Consider the following 17,063-nt stretch of genomic DNA (forward strand, 5'->3'; position numbering starts at 1 on the left):
AGAATCTACCTGGCGAACAATAGGCCGACGTGAAAAAATATATATATATATATATTTTTAAAAAAATCAAAATATTAATAATTGCCTACAATGCCAATCTCGAAGCCCACGGTACTTCTAAGTTCCACCAAATATTGTACCCAGGCCACTCATTGGTTACATGGAGCGGGGCCGTGCCGTGGCGGCGCCTCCACCTAGTGAGGTGTCCGACGCGGTAGGATGATCACTTTCGGCGGGTGGCGGGGATCAGGGGCCCCACCAGACGTCCCTGTGAGTAGGTGGCGTCTTTTTTGTCACCACCCGGTGGACGGTGATCGTCGCCTCCTCCTCCCTAAGGAGGAGGAGGGGGATGCGGCGGTTATAGATGCAATAATTAGATTAAATTTAATTAATGGTTACAGAGCGACACTGGGCCCCACTTCGCTTTCAAACTCCACTGGTGATAATCTCGCAGGCCACCATCGCTCGCCTTCTCCCCTCTACCGACCTTTCTCGTCTCGCTTCGTCGCCGCGATCGATCGTTCGATCGACTAGTCTTCGTCGTCTTCCTGCGTCCCTCTGCCTGAATTCGGACCAACCGCCGCGGGATTTGAACTGCATCGGGTGTGATTTCTAATTCAATTCGATTTTTCTGTCGCCATTTACTTCGTGTTTTTTTTTCTCCTTTCCTTTTTAGGGGGAAAATTTGTGGGTATTGAGATTCGTGGCTGTTACCTTCGTAGTCGTTGAGTTGACTTCCCCGCCACGGGGGTCGATCTAGTTTTGTTTAAGTGGAAATCTTTGGGCTGTCTTGGAAATGGGGGTGGACAAGCCGAGGAGCTCTGTTAAGGCAAGAAACTGGATCAGTGCTTGGCATGTGATGGCTTGAGTGATCAGGGTGTGATTTGCTGGATTACTGTTGTGAAGAACTTAGTTTGTATTTTTCTTTAAAACCACAACTTCATGAACATTTTTTTATGTGAATTAGGATTATAATATGGAGATTGTAGTTGATCGTTCTGAAATTGGTGATCGGGAAGTTCAGTGGATCGGAAAGATCTATGGATATGATATTAGAGCACTTAGGTTTTTTATAGTGCAGATCGGCATCGATCTCCATGTATATCTGATAGAGTTAAATAAGTTGTTGATCCAAACGTTTTGCCCATTTTTCTCCATTAGATCTTGTGATTTTGTGATTCTTCGTTTTGGTTATGGTTTTCCTATCATTATTTGGGACTACATAATTTGTGGTCTTTTGGTTCTAGTTCAGTGGAGTGACCTTATTGCAAATTCTTATCTGGACCTCAATTTATTACTCAAGCAGCTTTCTCTGTGACTGCACCCTGATCACAGTAAACAAGTTATGCAAAGAAATTGACTTTCAGTAGTGGACTTGGTGAAGCGTTATGGTATTGAAAATAAATTATCCTCATTAGCAACCTTTGATGCCATGACCTTTGCTGAGGTTCAAGATATTCCTATACCATAAGCTTCAAGTACATCCTTATAAGTGGTTGCCTCATGCAAATTCTCATAGTAACGTACTAGTGCTTGTCATGATTAGCCAATTGCTGCTTACTGTTTGCGTTAACCATCAGTTTAGTGAAACATCCAAAGACGTTCAAGGCAACTATTACAATCAACAAGTGATACCCAAAATCTGACGTAGTTTTGATATATATATATATACAGAAAAGTTGATATTTTGTTTCTCCATTCAGATATAAAATAAATTATTGCTTAATTACCTGTGCATGTAATTTTGCAGAATTTGCCTCTCGTAGCTGAAAACATCGAAACTTAATCCTTCAAGGATGGCAGTGTCATTGAAAGATGTGGATCCAGCTTTTCAAGGAGCTGGGCAAAAGGCGTATCCATGTCATGTGACTTTTATGGTCCTATTTGTTTTGAAATAATTGAACACAGGAAGAAAAATCTATGCAAAACATAGCTGTCTATTTAGATTCTGTCGCCTCTCATTGTTTTCGTTTTTGCAAATACATTGTTGTGTTTAAAAGGAGGCCCAACACACAAGATTTCAAAGTCCTACCAACAAGGGAGTCAACATATGCATATCTTGGTCAATTATTCCTTAACAACCCCCACAGTGGACTAGAGATATGGAGGATAGAAAATTTTTGCCCAGTCCTTATGGAAAGCTCCTCTCATAGAAAGTTTTTCACTGGAGATTCATATGTGATTTTGAAGGTACCTAATAATACTTCTTTGTGGATGATGCCTTCTTTACTGTTAATAATTAGCATTTTTCTACAGGAAAATTAGTTGCATAGGCCTGCATTTTTTATCCTTGAATAGTTGATGTCTTTTTCTTTCTATATGTTGCATGAGCATGGTCATTCACAAAACTACTTATTATCTGGCCAGACAACTGCACTTAAAAATGGTTCTCTTCAACATGATATTCACTATTGGCTTGGTAAAGACACTAGCCAGGTTAGTTGGAAGTCACTGTAGCCATATTATTCAGTTATTTGTTTGAGGAACAGATTGGCAACGATTGTTCAAAAAATTCATCTATTATTTTTATAAATAGGATGAAGCTGGGACTGTTGCAATCAAAACAATTGAACTTGATGCAGCTCTTGGAGGACGTGCTGTTCAATATCGTGAAGTACAAGGTCATGAGACTGAGAAATTCCTTTCTTATTTTAGACCATGTATAATACCACAGCAAGGAGGAATTTCGTCTGGGTTTAAGCATACAGAGATCAATGCACATGAGCATGTGACACGCTTATTTGTTTGCAGTGGAAAGCATGTTGTTAATGTCAAGGAGGCAAGTTGATCTTCTAGATCTATGTACTAGTTAATACTTAATACATTTTATTTTGGTTTTACTGTTTTATTTTGTTCTGCATTTGCTATTGTAACCAGGTGCCTTTTGCTCGGTCATCTCTCAATCATGATGACATATTCATCCTGGATACTACGTCCAAGATATTCCAGTTTAATGGATCAAATTCTTCAATTCAAGAAAGGGCTAAGGCTCTTGAAGTTGTGCAATACCTCAAAGATACTTACCATGAAGGGAAGTGTGAGGTGGCAGCTGTTGGTAAGATGGTTCTGTATATATGTTGCTGGCAATAGAAAATTTGCTCACTAATTCTTTCTGAGCAGAGGATGGGAAGATGATGGCTGATGCTGATGCTGGAGAATTTTGGGGTTATTTTGGAGGTTTTGCTCCCCTACCCAGGAAAGTAGCTTCTGAAGGTGATAGGAAGGCGTACTCCTCTTATATGAAGTTATTATGGTAAATTGACATGAGAATAATCCTACAGTTTATTAGTTGTTACTGATTCCTGATGTGGAAATCTTGTGCTTTCCAGTGTTGACAAAGGACAAACTTCACCTGTTGAAGCTGAATCATTGACAAGGAAATTGTTAGACACTTATAAGTGTTACTTGTTAGATTGTGGCGCTGAAATATATTTGTGGATGGGCCGAAGTACATCCCTTGCACAAAGGAAAGCTGCTAGTTCTGCAGCTGAAGTGAGATTTTCTTCTCCAACTTTTAATTCTCCAAAACATTATTCAATTATGATTTTTTTTATTCACATGCAAAAAGATTATTAACTAAGGGGAGGAGAAGTCAGAGGAACCACAAGGGGACCTTTGGTCCCATAATATAATCTTTTCTTGAAGTCAGAAACCTATTAATGATATTCTACACTTAACATGATTATGTTACACAGGAATTACTACTTGAACCTCCCAGGCCACATGCACGTGTGATTCGGATCATTGAGGGATTCGAGACAGTAACATTTCGATCAAAGTTTGACCAATGGCCACAGAAAAATGATGCGGTTGTGTCTGAGGAGAGTCGGGGTAAAGTTGCAGGTTAGTGCAAACATAAGATCTATTTCATTGGATTTCTGCCCTCATTATTTGCTCTTGTTTGAGAGTAAGCACTTCAATGAAGGGGTTATTACTTCTGTTGGCAGCATTTCTTAAGCGACAAGGACTAAATGTGAAGGGTCTTGACAAAGCTTCTCCTGTCCACGATGAACCTCAGCCATACATCGATTGCACTGGCAATTTACAAGTGCTGTTGACTTTTTAACCCAAAAAGATTCTGTCTGTTCTTTGCAGGTCATATCCCTCACTATATATGCTAAAATTTTCATTTTGCTATGATGTACAGGTTTGGCGCATAAATGGTAAGGACAAGAATCTTCTTTCATCGTCGGATCAGTGTAAATTCTTCAGTGGGGATTGCTATATTTTCCAGTATGCTTATCCTGGTGAAATCAAAGATGAAAATCTTATTGGTACTTGGTTAGGAAAAAAGAGCAATGAGGTAATCTTTAATTTTGAAATTTTGAGCTTGCTTAGCAGTCACTTGGCTCATTTATTTTTGTTGGGTTTGGGTGCTCTAATTATCAATTGGTTTTAGAGGACTAAATGACAAATATATTCCATTATTTAAATGCTCGATGCGTACCGAGATGAATTTAGATGACTTTACTCTTCACTTATTTTATTTTTTAAAAATAACATTATTGCAATTAGATAGTCAATTTAATTAAAATTTTATTATACTATACTTTAGTATGTTGAAGTTCTGCACACTTTAACATTTAGTAAAGTGCGCCAAGATGAATTTAGATGTGCTTTCACGCATTTAAGATTTCTACTTTTAATAAAATTATTTTAATGAGATATTTGAATTAAAAATGTTTTTAAAATAATTTTTTTATTTCAATGTGTGTCGTGTGTTGAGATGAATTCATATATGGTTAACTTCAATAATCTTCTTCCATTACTTGAATTCACCTTAACACGTATGGAAGTGTGTCGTGTGTTGGCATGATCAACACGAGTAACATAGGCGAATTTACACATGTCAACTAGTATCAGATTTTGATAATTTATAAGCATGGTATGTTTTGGTTGTGCCATTCGACCTGACACCAAATTTTAAACTACCATGTTGTTTGTCTCCCTACTGAACAAACCCTTTTGACTCTCCTGCAAATACATATATGAATCAACTAAATGCCTATAGATCTTCTCTCAACGGGTTTTATTGAGAAGGTGTAGTGTTTTCCTTTAGGGTTTTGTTCATTTCAAATGTTCTTCCAACTTATTTTCCACATGTTTATTAGACTAACATTACAAAGAAACTTTATATTCAGCAAAAGTAACCATAATATGTAACATGTTCTCACATATGCATGTAATCTGCACAATGCAACTTTTCCTCATATTTTTGTTGAAGGTCAGAAGGGTGATGGTCAAATTAATTGTTGTCACAATCAAATTAAATATCCCTTTTGTTGACATGAGAAGTTTATTATCTGTTGGGTAAAAACTCATAAGGATGCCTTTTTTCAGAACCATCAATGGGGCACTCTCATTGGTTTTGTTTCATTATCTATTGGGAAAAAACTCATAAGGATGCCCTTTCTTTCAGAACCATCAAAAGAGCACTCTCATTGCCTTTTTGTTTTACCCCCAAAAGATCACCTACATTTCCCCCCTTGTTCAACTGAATTACTCCATTTTAAAAAAAATAATGTAGAAGGCTTGAATTAATCAAAGTCTTGCATATACATTGTTGGGTATCTGTAGAGGCCAATACTGATATTCGGTTCAGTTTGGATTCAAAACTGGTAAAATTGAATGGATTTTAGAAACTACTTAAAAAGGTCCATATAATAATTTTGCCCTTACTTTTTTTTAGCAACTTCTCAATTCATAGACAACCTGCAACTTCTCAATTCACAAACAACTTATAACTAAGGTTATGTTTGACACTGATTTTAAACAACTGGAATTCATTAGTATACTTGGCAGCATAATGAACAATGTTGTGTCTGTTTACAGGAGGAGAGAACTTCAGCGATCTCACTTGCTAACAAATTGGTTGAAAATTTGAAGTCACAGGCTGTTCTGGTATATCTATTCATCAAACATGGTACACCGTGTGCATTTATTAATACTGACAATTTTCCACTCTTTTCCTTAAGGCTCGATTTTATGAAGGAAAGGAGCCTATACAATTCTTCTCTATTTTCCAGCACTTAATAATTTTCAAGGTTTGATTCTTCAAAGAACACCATTCATTTGGAGTAAATTGCTCGTGTTATCAATATAAATGTGGATTGGGATAGTCCAGGCCAGTCTTCTTTTCCGCATATCCTTGAGGATAGAACTGTATAGATTGGGTGTTTTCTATACCTTAAGCTTTTGGGAAAACAACAATTAAGAGTTCCTTTCCATATAGTAGTTCTACTTTGTGGTTAAGAAACTTGGCTTGATCTTTTCATGTTTCATCCTTGACAGGGTGGGGTTAGTTCTGGATACAAGAACTTTGTTGAGGAAAATAGCCTTGTTGATGATACATATTCAGAGGAAGGCATCGCACTTTTCCGGGTACAAGGATCTGGGCCAGAAAATATGCAAGCAATTCAAGTTGAACCAGTGAGTCTAGCATAAGCAATCTTGTTTTTTATAAACTTCAATATAAGCATGCTTTATTATACAATTTACCTTTATTGTGTAAGTTCTTTAAGCTATAAATTTATCTTTTTTTTCTTTAACAGGTGGCTTCATCTTTGAATTCGTCTTATTGTTACATACTGCACAGTGGAAATACTGTTTTCACATGGTCCGGAAGCCTGACTACATCTGTGGATCAGGAGTTAGTTGAGAGACTGCTTGATCTAATTAAGGTCAAACATAGCCTTGCAGTCCAGTTGACTTTTGTTCACTATGCCTTTGAGATGGAAACCTTACCATTCACTCAAATCTTTAATTTCGCATATGAACTCTTGAGATGAAGGAATCTAGAAGCATTTTATATTATTGACTAATTCCTTATATGCTTAATTTTATTTTTTGCCCCCCACGCTTATTGGATTCTCAATTTTTATGGTGTCTGGTTTCAGTGCTTGACCAAGAACACTTATTTTGGTATATTTTCTTTATATTCATTGACATACACCTCCAATTTTACAGCCAAATGTGCAGCCCAAAACACAAAAGGAGGGAACGGAAATTGATCAATTTTGGAGTATACTTGGAGGAAAATCTGAATTTCCTAGTCAGAAGATTGGAAAAGAACCAGAAAATGATCCTCACCTGTTCTCATGTTCATTCCTAAAAGGTAGGAAGTTAGAGGTACTTTCTATTTTTCCCACATGGTTATGTTCTCTGTTGTTCAGCAGATGTTCTAAAGTTCAGTTTTTCTGTACCTGAAACCGACTTTTGCTCTATTTATATGGGGGAAACAAAGGTAACCTGAAGGTAGGTATTCTTTAGTAGTATCCTTCTTGAAAATGGATCTCCAGTAATATAGAGTGAAACTGCGATAATATGATTGCATTGTGGTTGCAGGTTACTGAGATTTTCAACTTCACCCAAGATGATTTGATGACTGAAGATATGTTCATTCTGGATTGTCATTCGGACATATATGTTTGGGTTGGTCAGCACCTGGACCCTAAACTCCGGCAGCAAGCTTTAAGCATTGCAGAGGTATGAAATCTTTCATTTCTATTTTCTCCTTAACCCTTTGTTGCAGATACCCTGAGTTTCTCATCAGGATCTTTTGTTTTAACAGACATTTATAGAAAAAGATTTTCTTATGGAAAATCTCTCACGAGAACTACCACTATCTATAATTGTGGAAGGATGTGAACCACCGTTTTTCACTCGCTTCTTCAACTGGGACTATGCAAAATCAGCAGTAAGCTCTTGCATTCACATCCGGAGTTAAGTGTGTCTCAGTGTGGAGGTGGTACTAATGGAATATTTTCGCTTCTGCTTCATTGCAGATTCATGGTAATTCATTTCAAAGGAAGCTGGCAGTTGTAAAGAATGGGGCTACATTATCAGAAGTAATTTCCTTACCCTATCTAATGGTTTCTCTGGCGATACAATTGTCTTGTGAATAGAATGATTTATATAAGCTTATTCTGTTAATCATACAGTATCTGTTTTTAAGTACAGAAAGGTGATAGCGACAAACAGAGACGTAAAATGTAGTATTTCAGAAAAACAAGACAAGAAGCCTTGTGGATGAAGATAATTACACCTGATATTGAAAACACTTTCAAAAGTTGAAATGTGTGTTTGCCCTATCGACTCAAAAGCCATTTTTTATCTGAACCATTTTACCCTTGAAGATTTTGGCCTCAACAGTGAGCATCCACCCTAAACATGTCTTGTTTGGGATTATGAGTACTGTTGAGTCCTTATGAAAAGACTGCTTGTTGTGTTTAATTGACGGTGTTTTGGTTTTCCATAATGTTGAAATCCCTTTTGTATTACCTTGAAGTGAGAAAAGATTGATATAATGTAATTGAATGACAAACTTACACTTTTGATATGTTTACTTGCTATCAGAAACCCAAGCGTCGCACTCCAACTAGGGGTGTCAATTCGGGTGGGTCGGGTCGGGTTGGGTCGGGTTGAGTTTTTTTTTTTTTTTTTTTAACCCAACCCGAACCCGACCAACCCGATCAACCCGAACCCGACCCATATAACCCGAAAATCCGATTCAAAACGACTTTTTTGGGCTATTTTCCCTATAATTCTTCACTTTTATCTCAATATTCCATCATTATCATACAAACATGATATTAATATACATAAAAACATCTAAATTTTTAAAATAAAATTTGATTTAACTCTAAAAAAACCTTACTCTCCAACCCTCCAACCCGAACCCGACCCGAACCCGAAAATGCCCAACCCGAACCCGATTTTTTTCGGGTCGACTCGGGTTGGGTCGTCGGGTCGGGTTCATTTTTGACACCCCTAACTCCAACATCCCATATAGGGAGGTCCACTGTTCCTGACAAATCTCAGCGCTCCTCAAGAAGCATGTCCTTCAGCCCAGAACGTGTACGTGTTAGAGGAAGATCTCCTGCTTTCAATGCACTTGCTGCCAACTTTGAGAATCCAAATTCTAGGAATCTTTCAACTCCTCCAGCTCAAAGAAAACCTTCTCCAAAACCAGTGTTACTGGATTCTGCAAAAGTGGCACCAAAATCATCTGCAATTTCTAGCATATCTGCTTCTTTTGAACGCCCAAAAGAAACAATGATACCAAAGTCGATAATCCCCAAATCATTGAAAGGTATGCATGAAGTATTTCTTTTGAGTATTTCATGGTCTTAAGTATGCATTGTGCTTTTCCCAATTATACTTTTGACTTTCACATGCTAAAGTGAGCCCTGAGAACAACAAACCAAAACTGGAGGTAAATGCCAAGGGAAGCATCACCCCGTTGAGCAGCAAAATTGATACTCCCACAAAAGATGCAAAGGAAAGTGAAGCTGAAAATGAAGTAGGGCTGCTCATTTTCCCCTACGAACGCCTGAAGACTACTTCTGCTGACCCTGCTAAAGATATCGATGTGACCAAGAGAGAGGTGAATTCTCTTTCATCAAGCCATTTAGTTTGGCAATATGTTTGGATGTAAAATATCTGGTTCTGGTTGCAGACATACTTATCTTCCGTGGAGTTTAAAGAAAAGTTCGGTATGACAAAAGAAAGTTTCTACAACTTGGCCAAGTGGAAGCAAAACAGACTCAAAATAGCGCTTCAGCTCTTCTGAGGCCTACAAGCAAGTAACCTCGGGGGACAAAGACTTACTTTTATTTACAGTCTCAGTTAAGATTCAAACTCATCCCTTCAATTACCATCAAGTTGATGATCATCTGGCGCAGAGGGGATCCAACTTCTTTGTGTTTCCCCCAAATTCTATCTGTAGCTTATTCTTTTAAAGATTACAGCTTGATTGTGAGCTTTCTGTCTTTATTGCTTCGCTGAATTTGTTTCCAAAGGCAAAAACATGTTTTCCAAACGGAAGATTGTTTTAGTATTGTACAATCGAGGAGGAAGGAATTTTGTAAAGCCGAGTGTAAAAGCATAATTACTTAGTTATTGTAGGAATTTGCACGCACTAGTGAATTTATATTGTTTGGTAATGTTTATGGAGCTGCTCACTTCTTTTTTGCCGTTTGAGTTGTGGCCCATTGCTCCTCTCAATCATTGTTCGGCAGGAAAAAATTTGGTGGAAACGTAGGTATGAAATTCTTTCTCAATCAGACTTATCTATTTCTTAACCATCACTGACACTGTCACAGATGTCTGTTTGTGCGACAACAACACATAACTCCCTTTCCACCAAGCTCTAGAAAAGGCTTCTGGGCCACTCCATTGCCTCAAGGGCGTTATACAGTTGATAGATAAGCTATCTATTCCCCCAGTCCAACTCGCCCCCATCATCCACTGGGCAAGCCGGACAAGCAAGTAGCAATGACATGATGATGTTGATGCATTCTTTATCCACAAGCCATTAACTTATTGTTTTTGTTATTATTAATGCGCGTACATAACAAACAGAACTGATTCATGGAAGTGGGGCTTCTCCTTACACGGAACCGTAGATAAGTGCTTTGTGGCCGCCCACTAAGTTGATGAGATTATGTTGCGTCAACTGGACATCGGGTCATGTACATGTTTATTATTTTAAAGAAAAGGTTAATTAATAAATTCATCCTGACATTTGTTTGGATTCTCAAATCTATTTTAAAAAGAGTTCAATTTATTTTATGTGTTTCATGGAGCACAAAGTGCTTCAAGAGGTGGAGACCACATCTACAGAATCCGTTTTATCCTTTAATTAAAAAATTTTCTTTTTCTTTTTCTTGTTCACATTTTTAATATATATATATATAGGAAAGATATAAAAATTTCCAAGTGAACCAGGGCGATGTTGACGGTTCGTTTAATGAGCGTTATCCAACGCCCAAGAGGCCCCCAGTCGCCGTCCGATGTGCTCTTTCTCGCGTCGCCCGCCGCTGATCCAACGGCGAGAATCTTTTCTCGGGACCGGAACAGGAAATGCGTTCGTTTCTTTGGCGAAGGGTGCTTGTCGCGTCCGTGCCAATTCAATGGCGTCCGCTTTAGGTATATTAAACCCTCGCCTTACGCGCCGTCTCCCTTAGTTTTTTTCTTCCGTGGAACGATTTCGCTGGACTCTCCTTCAATGTTCGGAGAAGCAAATCAAGGTACGTCTGCCTCTCCTTTCTCCCCTTCCTCTCTCCGCCTCTTTTAGACTTCGCGACGAAAAAAGGGATGGACTTCTGGCTTCGAAGTTTCGATCTTGATCCCTTTGAAAAGAGAGAGTTTTGATCTTGGTTGGTTTTGCAGCGCCGTCTCGGCATAGAGCTGCGATTTTGGTGTTTCTGGTTTATTTTCGGATGGATTGGCTCGTGGCCTTGGAGGTTTTCAAGAGCTTTGATTCTATTTTTTTTCCCACCAAGAGTTTTGCTTTTGGCGAAAGTAATTGGCCTTCTGTTAGTTTCTTCAGACAACAAAAAAAAAAATTTGGCTCGAGAGATTTCTTGTTGATTTTATTGGTGCCTATGGTGATTCTCACACGTTATGTTTTGTGCTCGGTGGTTGTGTAAAACTGGATTAGGTAGAAGACGAAGATGTTTTATCACACCGGAGTAAATAGCATAAACAAGTATTTCCTTCTCCATGTTTTTAATGCAAAGACCTTTTTGGTGCTCAGGCTTTCACGGGGTAGGTTTATGATGTGTTCTCATTACTGTTTCATTATTCCTTAGTTTGATGTTAGCAATGAAATCTACAATTTTGTGTAGCTCTACTTGCGAGTCATGCCTTTCGTTCATACTTAATGGTGGCGTTATGACTTTCTATGAACAAACATGACCATGCTTTGATTTCCACGGAAGTATATCTTGGTTTATTATCTTTGATATCAAACTTTGCAAGATGATTTCCAGTGGTTTCACGAGTTCATAGGCAGGGTCCTGCCTTCCCTAGTTTTTCTTGATTCGACCATCTGGAAATTGGTGATATGTTGAGAACTTGTTGATTTGATTTGTAGATACTCTTTTACGCAATTCACTTAAACTCTATTGCTTTGTTTATCTTCTACAACTTTTGGATTCTTAATTTCTAATGCGCTGCTGATAATTTTATGCAACTGCCTTGATAATATGAATTTGTCCAATCATGGACTTTATTTTATTTGTGCATGAAGATCTCCATTGATGATATTGTTATATCTTGCTCAGTTGTTAATTCTAAGACTTTGTGCTTCGATGATGATGTACAGGAAATGATAGATAATGAAATGAAATCGGAAAGAGTCAAAGAGGAGAAATAAGTTCCTTTGTGCTTTGCTATGGAGGACTCTATGGGAAGAAGGACTGCTAGTGGGATCATAACGAGCAAAGGTGGATGCAGCATTACCTTTAGGGAACAGAAGTTCCATGACAGAAGCATCAGATACTGTAACCGGAAAGGATGTTGTGCTAGTCGCTATTCCATTAAAGTCACCCAGGTAGGAGAAGACAAAACTTCCTGTCGCTCAGGTTCATCTAAGTCACCATCGTCTATTGGTTTTAGAGAGTCGACATTGGAGAAGAGATATGATGAAGAAGATGTTGCAGAAAGTAGTAGTAGACAAGCTGATAGCAGAAAATATGCAGATTCAATCAGAAGATTTGGGAAGAAAGAAAAGTCAAGCTCTCTAAGCCCATTAGTTGAACCCACAAAAGTTCGTCATATTGGAAAAACTGCATCTCGAGAAGTGCAATCCTGCAGTGTGAAATTGAGTTCTAGGGCATCTAAAGAAGTAGCTAGGAAGCCCAAGTATCAGCTTAGAGACATGTCATCCAGGTCTAAGGACTATCACTTGAATGGTCTTAGACAAGCAGATGCATCTGATCTTTTCCTGTCAAATTTTAACTCTACCGATTCTGCAACTGCACGAGTAGAAAAGAATTTGAGGAGATCCTTTAGAAATGGAAGCCCATCTTCAAGAGGTAAAAGCATAATCTCATCCTCTAATCCAGCAAGTTATGTTTCTTCAAGTACAGTTACTTCATCTCTAAATATGCGTCTTCCAGACAATTTAACATCTAATCAAAATCCGAGAAGATCAAGAAGCCAATCTACCAGTATGGGTGTTGTTTCAGTTCGAACAAGACAGTCACCTACCGGTAATCCTAGAACAAGGCCCTTAGAACAAGTAGACGAGTCAAGCTTGCTACCAGATCCGATAGGTGAATTAGGAACTGTTCCTCAAAGTGCATTAAGATCATCGAGAGTGGATAATGATAGTTATCCACTCTTAAGTATTGGAAGTGTTGCTGAGGTACTGATAACTTATTTTACTGTAATAGCTACTAAGTCATTCTAATCTTATGCCTACATGTTCAAGCAAAGAATTAATTCTAATTACTCTTTTTTTTTTTATAGAAATTCTTCAGACATTCTTAGGTTTCATTTTGGTACCATGCAGGTGCTACTGGAGCTTGAGAGGATCGAATATGAAGGACTGACATACGAGGTTGTCTGCATTCTGCGCCTTTGACAATTTATGAACGCTTAAGTTTCAAACAATAGCTACTTTGAAAAGGCCAAAAGGAATGAGAAATCAATTTGTACATTCTTTGGAGTTATGCAAATTAAAACATAACTAAGGCAAAACTTGTTTCCCTTGCAGCAACTGTCATTTCTTGAGAATCATTTATTTTTAGATGGCCTGATCAATGACCATTACAGTGACATGAGGATGGATATCGATGACATGACATACGAGGTTTGTTTCGTCTCTTAAAAGTTATATGTAATGTCATAAACTACAGTAGAGTTCCTCTTAGGAACCTTTATCCTTGAACAGGAATTGTTAGCACTAGGAGAGGAAATGGGTACGGTGAGCACAGCCCTCTCGGAGGAAGCTTTATCGAAATGTTTGAAGAAAAGCAAATATATTCCTGCTTCTCCGATTGCTGACTTCTCTTGCTCTGACGAAGGTGATGCCAAATGCAGCATATGCCAGGTATACCTAGTTAGCCATGTTTTTCAGCAGAACGTGTCGGGATTGAAATGACTTAAATTTTCTAACTTCCAGTTCAATTATTCGGTTGAATTCTGCAATATGACTTACGATAAATGTTTTGCCGGTATAGTATTAACAACGAGGTCCCAGTTTTGCAACTCTTTGATGTTTTGGATTTTTCAACTTCTTCAGGAAGAATGGGGTGCTGGAGATGAGATGGGCATGCTGGTTTGCGAGCATTTCTACCATGCCCAATGCATCAATCAGTGGCTTCAGTTAAAGAACTGGTGCCCTATCTGTAAAGCTTCTGTTTCTCCTACTCCTTGAACGTGATTCCTAGTAGTTTTACTACTCCTTATAGAAGGATATTTGATATTTCTATTATCGATTGAAAGCTTTCATCATGTTGTAGATAACATTCTTTAAGACTTCATCAATCATAAACATACACAAATCTTTGTCGATGTGTTTGAATTTTCTTGTCAAAACCCTTGGGTGCTTGTTATAATCGATACCAAACTTGATGTTCAAAATTTCAATTGCTTGTGAGGCTTATAATGGCTTCTTCTTCTCCAATTTCCATCATGGTTGGTGCTCAGAGTTCGAAACTTTCAATTGAGAGCGTTGACTCTGGCCGTGAGGAGCAGTCAACTATATGCATAAAATTCACACTCTGCGTTCTTATTCATCACTGACGTCATAAAACGAAATTTGCAAACCATGCCGACGTCCTCGTCACGTGCCCCGCCGAAATAAACCAAACCGAAATCATACCAACGACCTCGTCCAATATTTTCAATTATTCTAATTTATTAATATCTTTATTTTGGTTTAAATCACGCGGTATATAAAAGCATAAATAAATAAATAAATACGTTAAGTCAATATTAATTGCGGTTAATATTTATTATTAATATTCCTAATTAACTGATTAAATATTTATTACACTTTTCCTGTTTAGTTATAATTAAATAAATATAGTAACTTTTTATGCCATAAATGTTAAGATACCGAATCGGACGCCTTCCCCGTCGTCCTCATCCGGGCGATAAGATTTGAATAAGTCTCATCTAACACTTTAAAATACAAAGAGAGGCAAATTCTCTGTCTTCCCCTTCTGTGATCCATCGGTTTCTCTGGCGATGGAGGATGATGGTGGGATCCCGCTGGATACGGCGAGATCAGAGCGACCGGTGTGGCTGTTGAAGTGTCCGCCGGCGGCGTCGAGGGCCTTGCAGTCGGTCGCCTCCGGCTCCGGCTCCTCCACCTCCCCGAACCCCGTCGTCGCCAAGATCGTCCACACCATCGATCTCCTCAACCTCGACGATCCCTCATCCGAACAGGTAAACGCATTCTCTCTTTATGTATCTCTTCTCCCTGCTTCTTTTTCTCGTTCGTTCAATCGCCTAGCTTGCCGCCTGGGATTAGGGTTTATGTTTTTTCAATTTACAGTTTACCTTGGAAATGCTTCCAAATGATTCTGGGAATGCGCCGAGGAGTTATAAACTGAATGCGTCCAAAGATTTTGTTCCGATGTCTACTTTTTCTGAGTCTAATCAAGGTAAGTATGTATTTCCATTTTTTTTTGTTGGGACTAAAATTGGGCATAAAAACACTGACTTCGAGTGCTCTAATGCCTTTTAGAATTAACTATTAGCCCAACTTTAGCAATTAGTGAAGCATGTTTATACGTGTTTTTTGGTGAAATCTAATCACAAAAGTAATTGTTAATGTAGGAAAGCTCTCGGTGGAAGGGAAGGTAAAGTATAAATTTGACATCGAGCCTCAAAATTTCAGGGATTATAGTAAAATATGTCGCGAAAGAACGAACAAGTCTATGATTAAAACCAGAAAAGTCCAGGTTGATGCATTTCATTTTTTGCTCTGTCAATTACTTCTTTGTTTTATGTTGAAAAGTTAAATCCTTACATTTTTCCTTCCATAATTTTAGGTTATCGATAATGATCATGGAGGGCTTATGAGGCCTATGCCTGGCATGGTTGGCTTAATTTCATCTAGTTCAAAGGTAGGTTTTTTTTTTTTTTTTTTTTTTTTTTTTTTTTGACAATTGCAATTTGATTCATTGCCAAATGAACTCGGTAATAATTATTCATATTCAATTGTCATTTGATGTTTTGACAGGACAAGAAAAAAGTAACACCATCTAAAGCATCGGATGCAAAGAGGACACGCAGGGACAAAGGCGAAATGTTGAACATTCTCTTTAAACTGTTTGAAAGGCAACCAAATTGGGCGCTGAAGCAACTGGTCCAAGAGACTGACCAACCTGAGGTACTACTTCTACTTCAATAATATAATGCTGAATTTTACTGTTCAGTTTTTCTCAGTAGAAGATTTTATTTTGAACAGCAATTCCTGAAAGAGATATTGAACGAGATTTGTGTGTACAACAAGAGAGGACCGAATCAAGGAACCCACGAGCTCAAAGCGGAATACAAGAATTTTGGGGGAACCAACAATGAATGATAGATATCCCAGGCAAGAAGTCCTGTTCATCATGTTTGTCTTCTTTTGCTTAAGTAAACATCAGTTTATATCTATGTACTTGATGGATTCCCTCATGTTTAGATAGATAACAACACGTCAACCATCAAAATCCATATCCATGCCGATTTAAAGAATAAGATCCACAACAAACATAAAGAGCGATGAGTAAACATGTCGTTGGCTATGCTTCCTCTTTGTTCCCATGACAAGTCAAACCGTGTGTTTGTTTTGAGAGTAACATCTTTCATCTTCGATTTAATCAATTTTTTTTCCAAGTAAAATGACGACCATAAGCATAAAGCTGACCAACTTTTGTTGTTTTAATTTGCACAGCTCTCCCCACTGTCATCACAAAGGCGCATCTGCTAGACTGCATTTGCTCTATAATATCAAGACCAGCAACGCTCTTTTGTTTTTTTTAAGTATTAGTTCATGGGATTTAAATTATGCATTTTGATAGAGAAATTTAAGATTACTTCCATCGTACTATTCTATAAAAAATTTCCTTTGTCTTTGTTTTACCTAGTTAACTATAGTAATTTTTTTCCATCCATATATTTTAATCAAAACTCACCTGTGTTGGTACAATCGGTCTCTCTCTAATCTGATTTATCAAGTTTTGATTGGTTGATATTCGAGTAATATGTAGGCATTGGATGAAGTTTCGGTTCTAATCACCAAAAGTCTTGATAAATTATAGTCAACTAGGTACTAG

The 17,063-nt window shown here is 38.0% G+C and overlaps 3 protein-coding genes across 11 annotated transcripts; all 3 read left to right on the plus strand.

The window, feature by feature from the left end:
* The first annotated feature begins 430 nt into the window (after positions 1 to 430).
* Positions 431 to 9,956, plus strand: LOC121971097 (villin-3-like). Of its 5 annotated transcripts, XM_042522206.1 has the most exons (24): positions 431 to 603; positions 1,751 to 1,852; positions 2,091 to 2,190; positions 2,368 to 2,436; positions 2,537 to 2,779; positions 2,878 to 3,055; positions 3,121 to 3,253; positions 3,330 to 3,492; positions 3,696 to 3,843; positions 3,948 to 4,048; positions 4,148 to 4,303; positions 5,833 to 5,901; positions 5,976 to 6,044; positions 6,292 to 6,429; positions 6,552 to 6,680; positions 6,967 to 7,114; positions 7,244 to 7,254; positions 7,345 to 7,485; positions 7,571 to 7,696; positions 7,785 to 7,847; positions 8,356 to 8,377; positions 8,780 to 9,091; positions 9,183 to 9,385; positions 9,458 to 9,956. In XM_042522206.1, the coding sequence occupies exons 2-24, from the start codon at positions 1,797 to 1,799 to the stop codon at positions 9,569 to 9,571; spliced, it is 2,892 nt and encodes a 963-aa protein (XP_042378140.1). In that variant the 5' UTR covers positions 431 to 603; positions 1,751 to 1,796; the 3' UTR covers positions 9,572 to 9,956. The 5 variants fall into 5 exon arrangements, with proteins under 5 accessions (XP_042378140.1, XP_042378143.1, XP_042378141.1 ...); XM_042522205.1 differs by lacking the exons at positions 431 to 603; positions 1,751 to 1,852 and having other exon boundaries at positions 1,873 to 2,190; positions 8,356 to 8,370; positions 8,773 to 9,091; XM_042522209.1 differs by lacking the exons at positions 431 to 603; positions 8,356 to 8,377; positions 8,780 to 9,091; positions 9,183 to 9,385; positions 9,458 to 9,956 and adding an exon at positions 7,941 to 8,279 and having other exon boundaries at positions 1,751 to 2,190.
* A 917-nt stretch (positions 9,957 to 10,873) lies between these two features.
* On the plus strand, positions 10,874 to 14,311 carry LOC121971098 (probable E3 ubiquitin-protein ligase RHG1A). 3 transcript variants are annotated; one of them, XM_042522212.1, is made up of 9 exons: positions 10,883 to 11,030; positions 11,444 to 11,550; positions 12,110 to 12,337; positions 12,403 to 12,821; positions 12,906 to 13,153; positions 13,301 to 13,348; positions 13,505 to 13,600; positions 13,682 to 13,840; positions 14,033 to 14,311. In XM_042522212.1, the coding sequence occupies exons 3-9, from the start codon at positions 12,267 to 12,269 to the stop codon at positions 14,165 to 14,167; spliced, it is 1,176 nt and encodes a 391-aa protein (XP_042378146.1). In that variant the 5' UTR covers positions 10,883 to 11,030; positions 11,444 to 11,550; positions 12,110 to 12,266; the 3' UTR covers positions 14,168 to 14,311. The 3 variants fall into 3 exon arrangements, with proteins under 3 accessions (XP_042378144.1, XP_042378146.1, XP_042378145.1); XM_042522211.1 differs by having other exon boundaries at positions 10,888 to 11,030; positions 12,110 to 12,821; XM_042522210.1 differs by lacking the exon at positions 11,444 to 11,550 and having other exon boundaries at positions 10,874 to 11,030; positions 12,110 to 12,821.
* A 595-nt stretch (positions 14,312 to 14,906) lies between these two features.
* Positions 14,907 to 16,856, plus strand: LOC121973654 (general transcription factor IIF subunit 2-like). Of its 3 annotated transcripts, none has more exons than XR_006109697.1 (8): positions 14,907 to 15,183; positions 15,293 to 15,401; positions 15,577 to 15,701; positions 15,792 to 15,866; positions 15,983 to 16,132; positions 16,211 to 16,339; positions 16,430 to 16,582; positions 16,682 to 16,856. XR_006109697.1 is itself a non-coding variant. In XM_042525045.1 (7 exons), the coding sequence occupies exons 1-6, from the start codon at positions 14,983 to 14,985 to the stop codon at positions 16,325 to 16,327; spliced, it is 777 nt and encodes a 258-aa protein (XP_042380979.1). In that variant the 5' UTR covers positions 14,907 to 14,982; the 3' UTR covers positions 16,328 to 16,339; positions 16,682 to 16,856. The 3 variants fall into 3 exon arrangements, 1 of the variants encoding a protein (XP_042380979.1); XR_006109696.1 differs by having other exon boundaries at positions 16,434 to 16,582; XM_042525045.1 differs by lacking the exon at positions 16,430 to 16,582.
* The last annotated feature ends 207 nt before the right edge of the window (positions 16,857 to 17,063 follow it).

Source organism: Zingiber officinale, chromosome 4A, assembly GCF_018446385.1.
Source record: "Zingiber officinale cultivar Zhangliang chromosome 4A, Zo_v1.1, whole genome shotgun sequence".
NCBI classification, from domain to species: Eukaryota; Viridiplantae; Streptophyta; class Magnoliopsida; order Zingiberales; family Zingiberaceae; genus Zingiber; species Zingiber officinale.

Excerpts from the sequence above, each read along its gene's own strand:
- LOC121973654 (XM_042525045.1), top strand. The coding sequence starts at position 14,983 with ATGGAGGATGATGGTGGGATCCCGCTGGATACGGCGAGATCAGAGCGA. Across the intron at positions 15,867-15,982 it reads TAATTTCATCTAGTTCAAAG|GACAAGAAAAAAGTAACACC; the intron begins GTAGGTTTTTTT and ends ATGTTTTGACAG. Across the intron at positions 16,133-16,210 it reads AAGAGACTGACCAACCTGAG|CAATTCCTGAAAGAGATATT; the intron begins GTACTACTTCTA and ends TATTTTGAACAG.
- LOC121971097 (XM_042522205.1), top strand. The coding sequence starts at position 1,921 with ATGCAAAACATAGCTGTCTATTTAGATTCTGTCGCCTCTCATTGTTTT. Across the intron at positions 6,430-6,551 it reads AAGCAATTCAAGTTGAACCA|GTGGCTTCATCTTTGAATTC; the intron begins GTGAGTCTAGCA and ends TTTCTTTAACAG. Across the intron at positions 6,681-6,966 it reads GACTGCTTGATCTAATTAAG|CCAAATGTGCAGCCCAAAAC; the intron begins GTCAAACATAGC and ends CCAATTTTACAG.
- LOC121971098 (XM_042522210.1), top strand. The coding sequence starts at position 12,179 with ATGGAGGACTCTATGGGAAGAAGGACTGCTAGTGGGATCATAACGAGC. Across the intron at positions 12,822-12,905 it reads TGGAAGCCCATCTTCAAGAG|ACAATTTAACATCTAATCAA; the intron begins GTAAAAGCATAA and ends TGCGTCTTCCAG. Across the intron at positions 13,601-13,681 it reads TCGATGACATGACATACGAG|GAATTGTTAGCACTAGGAGA; the intron begins GTTTGTTTCGTC and ends ATCCTTGAACAG.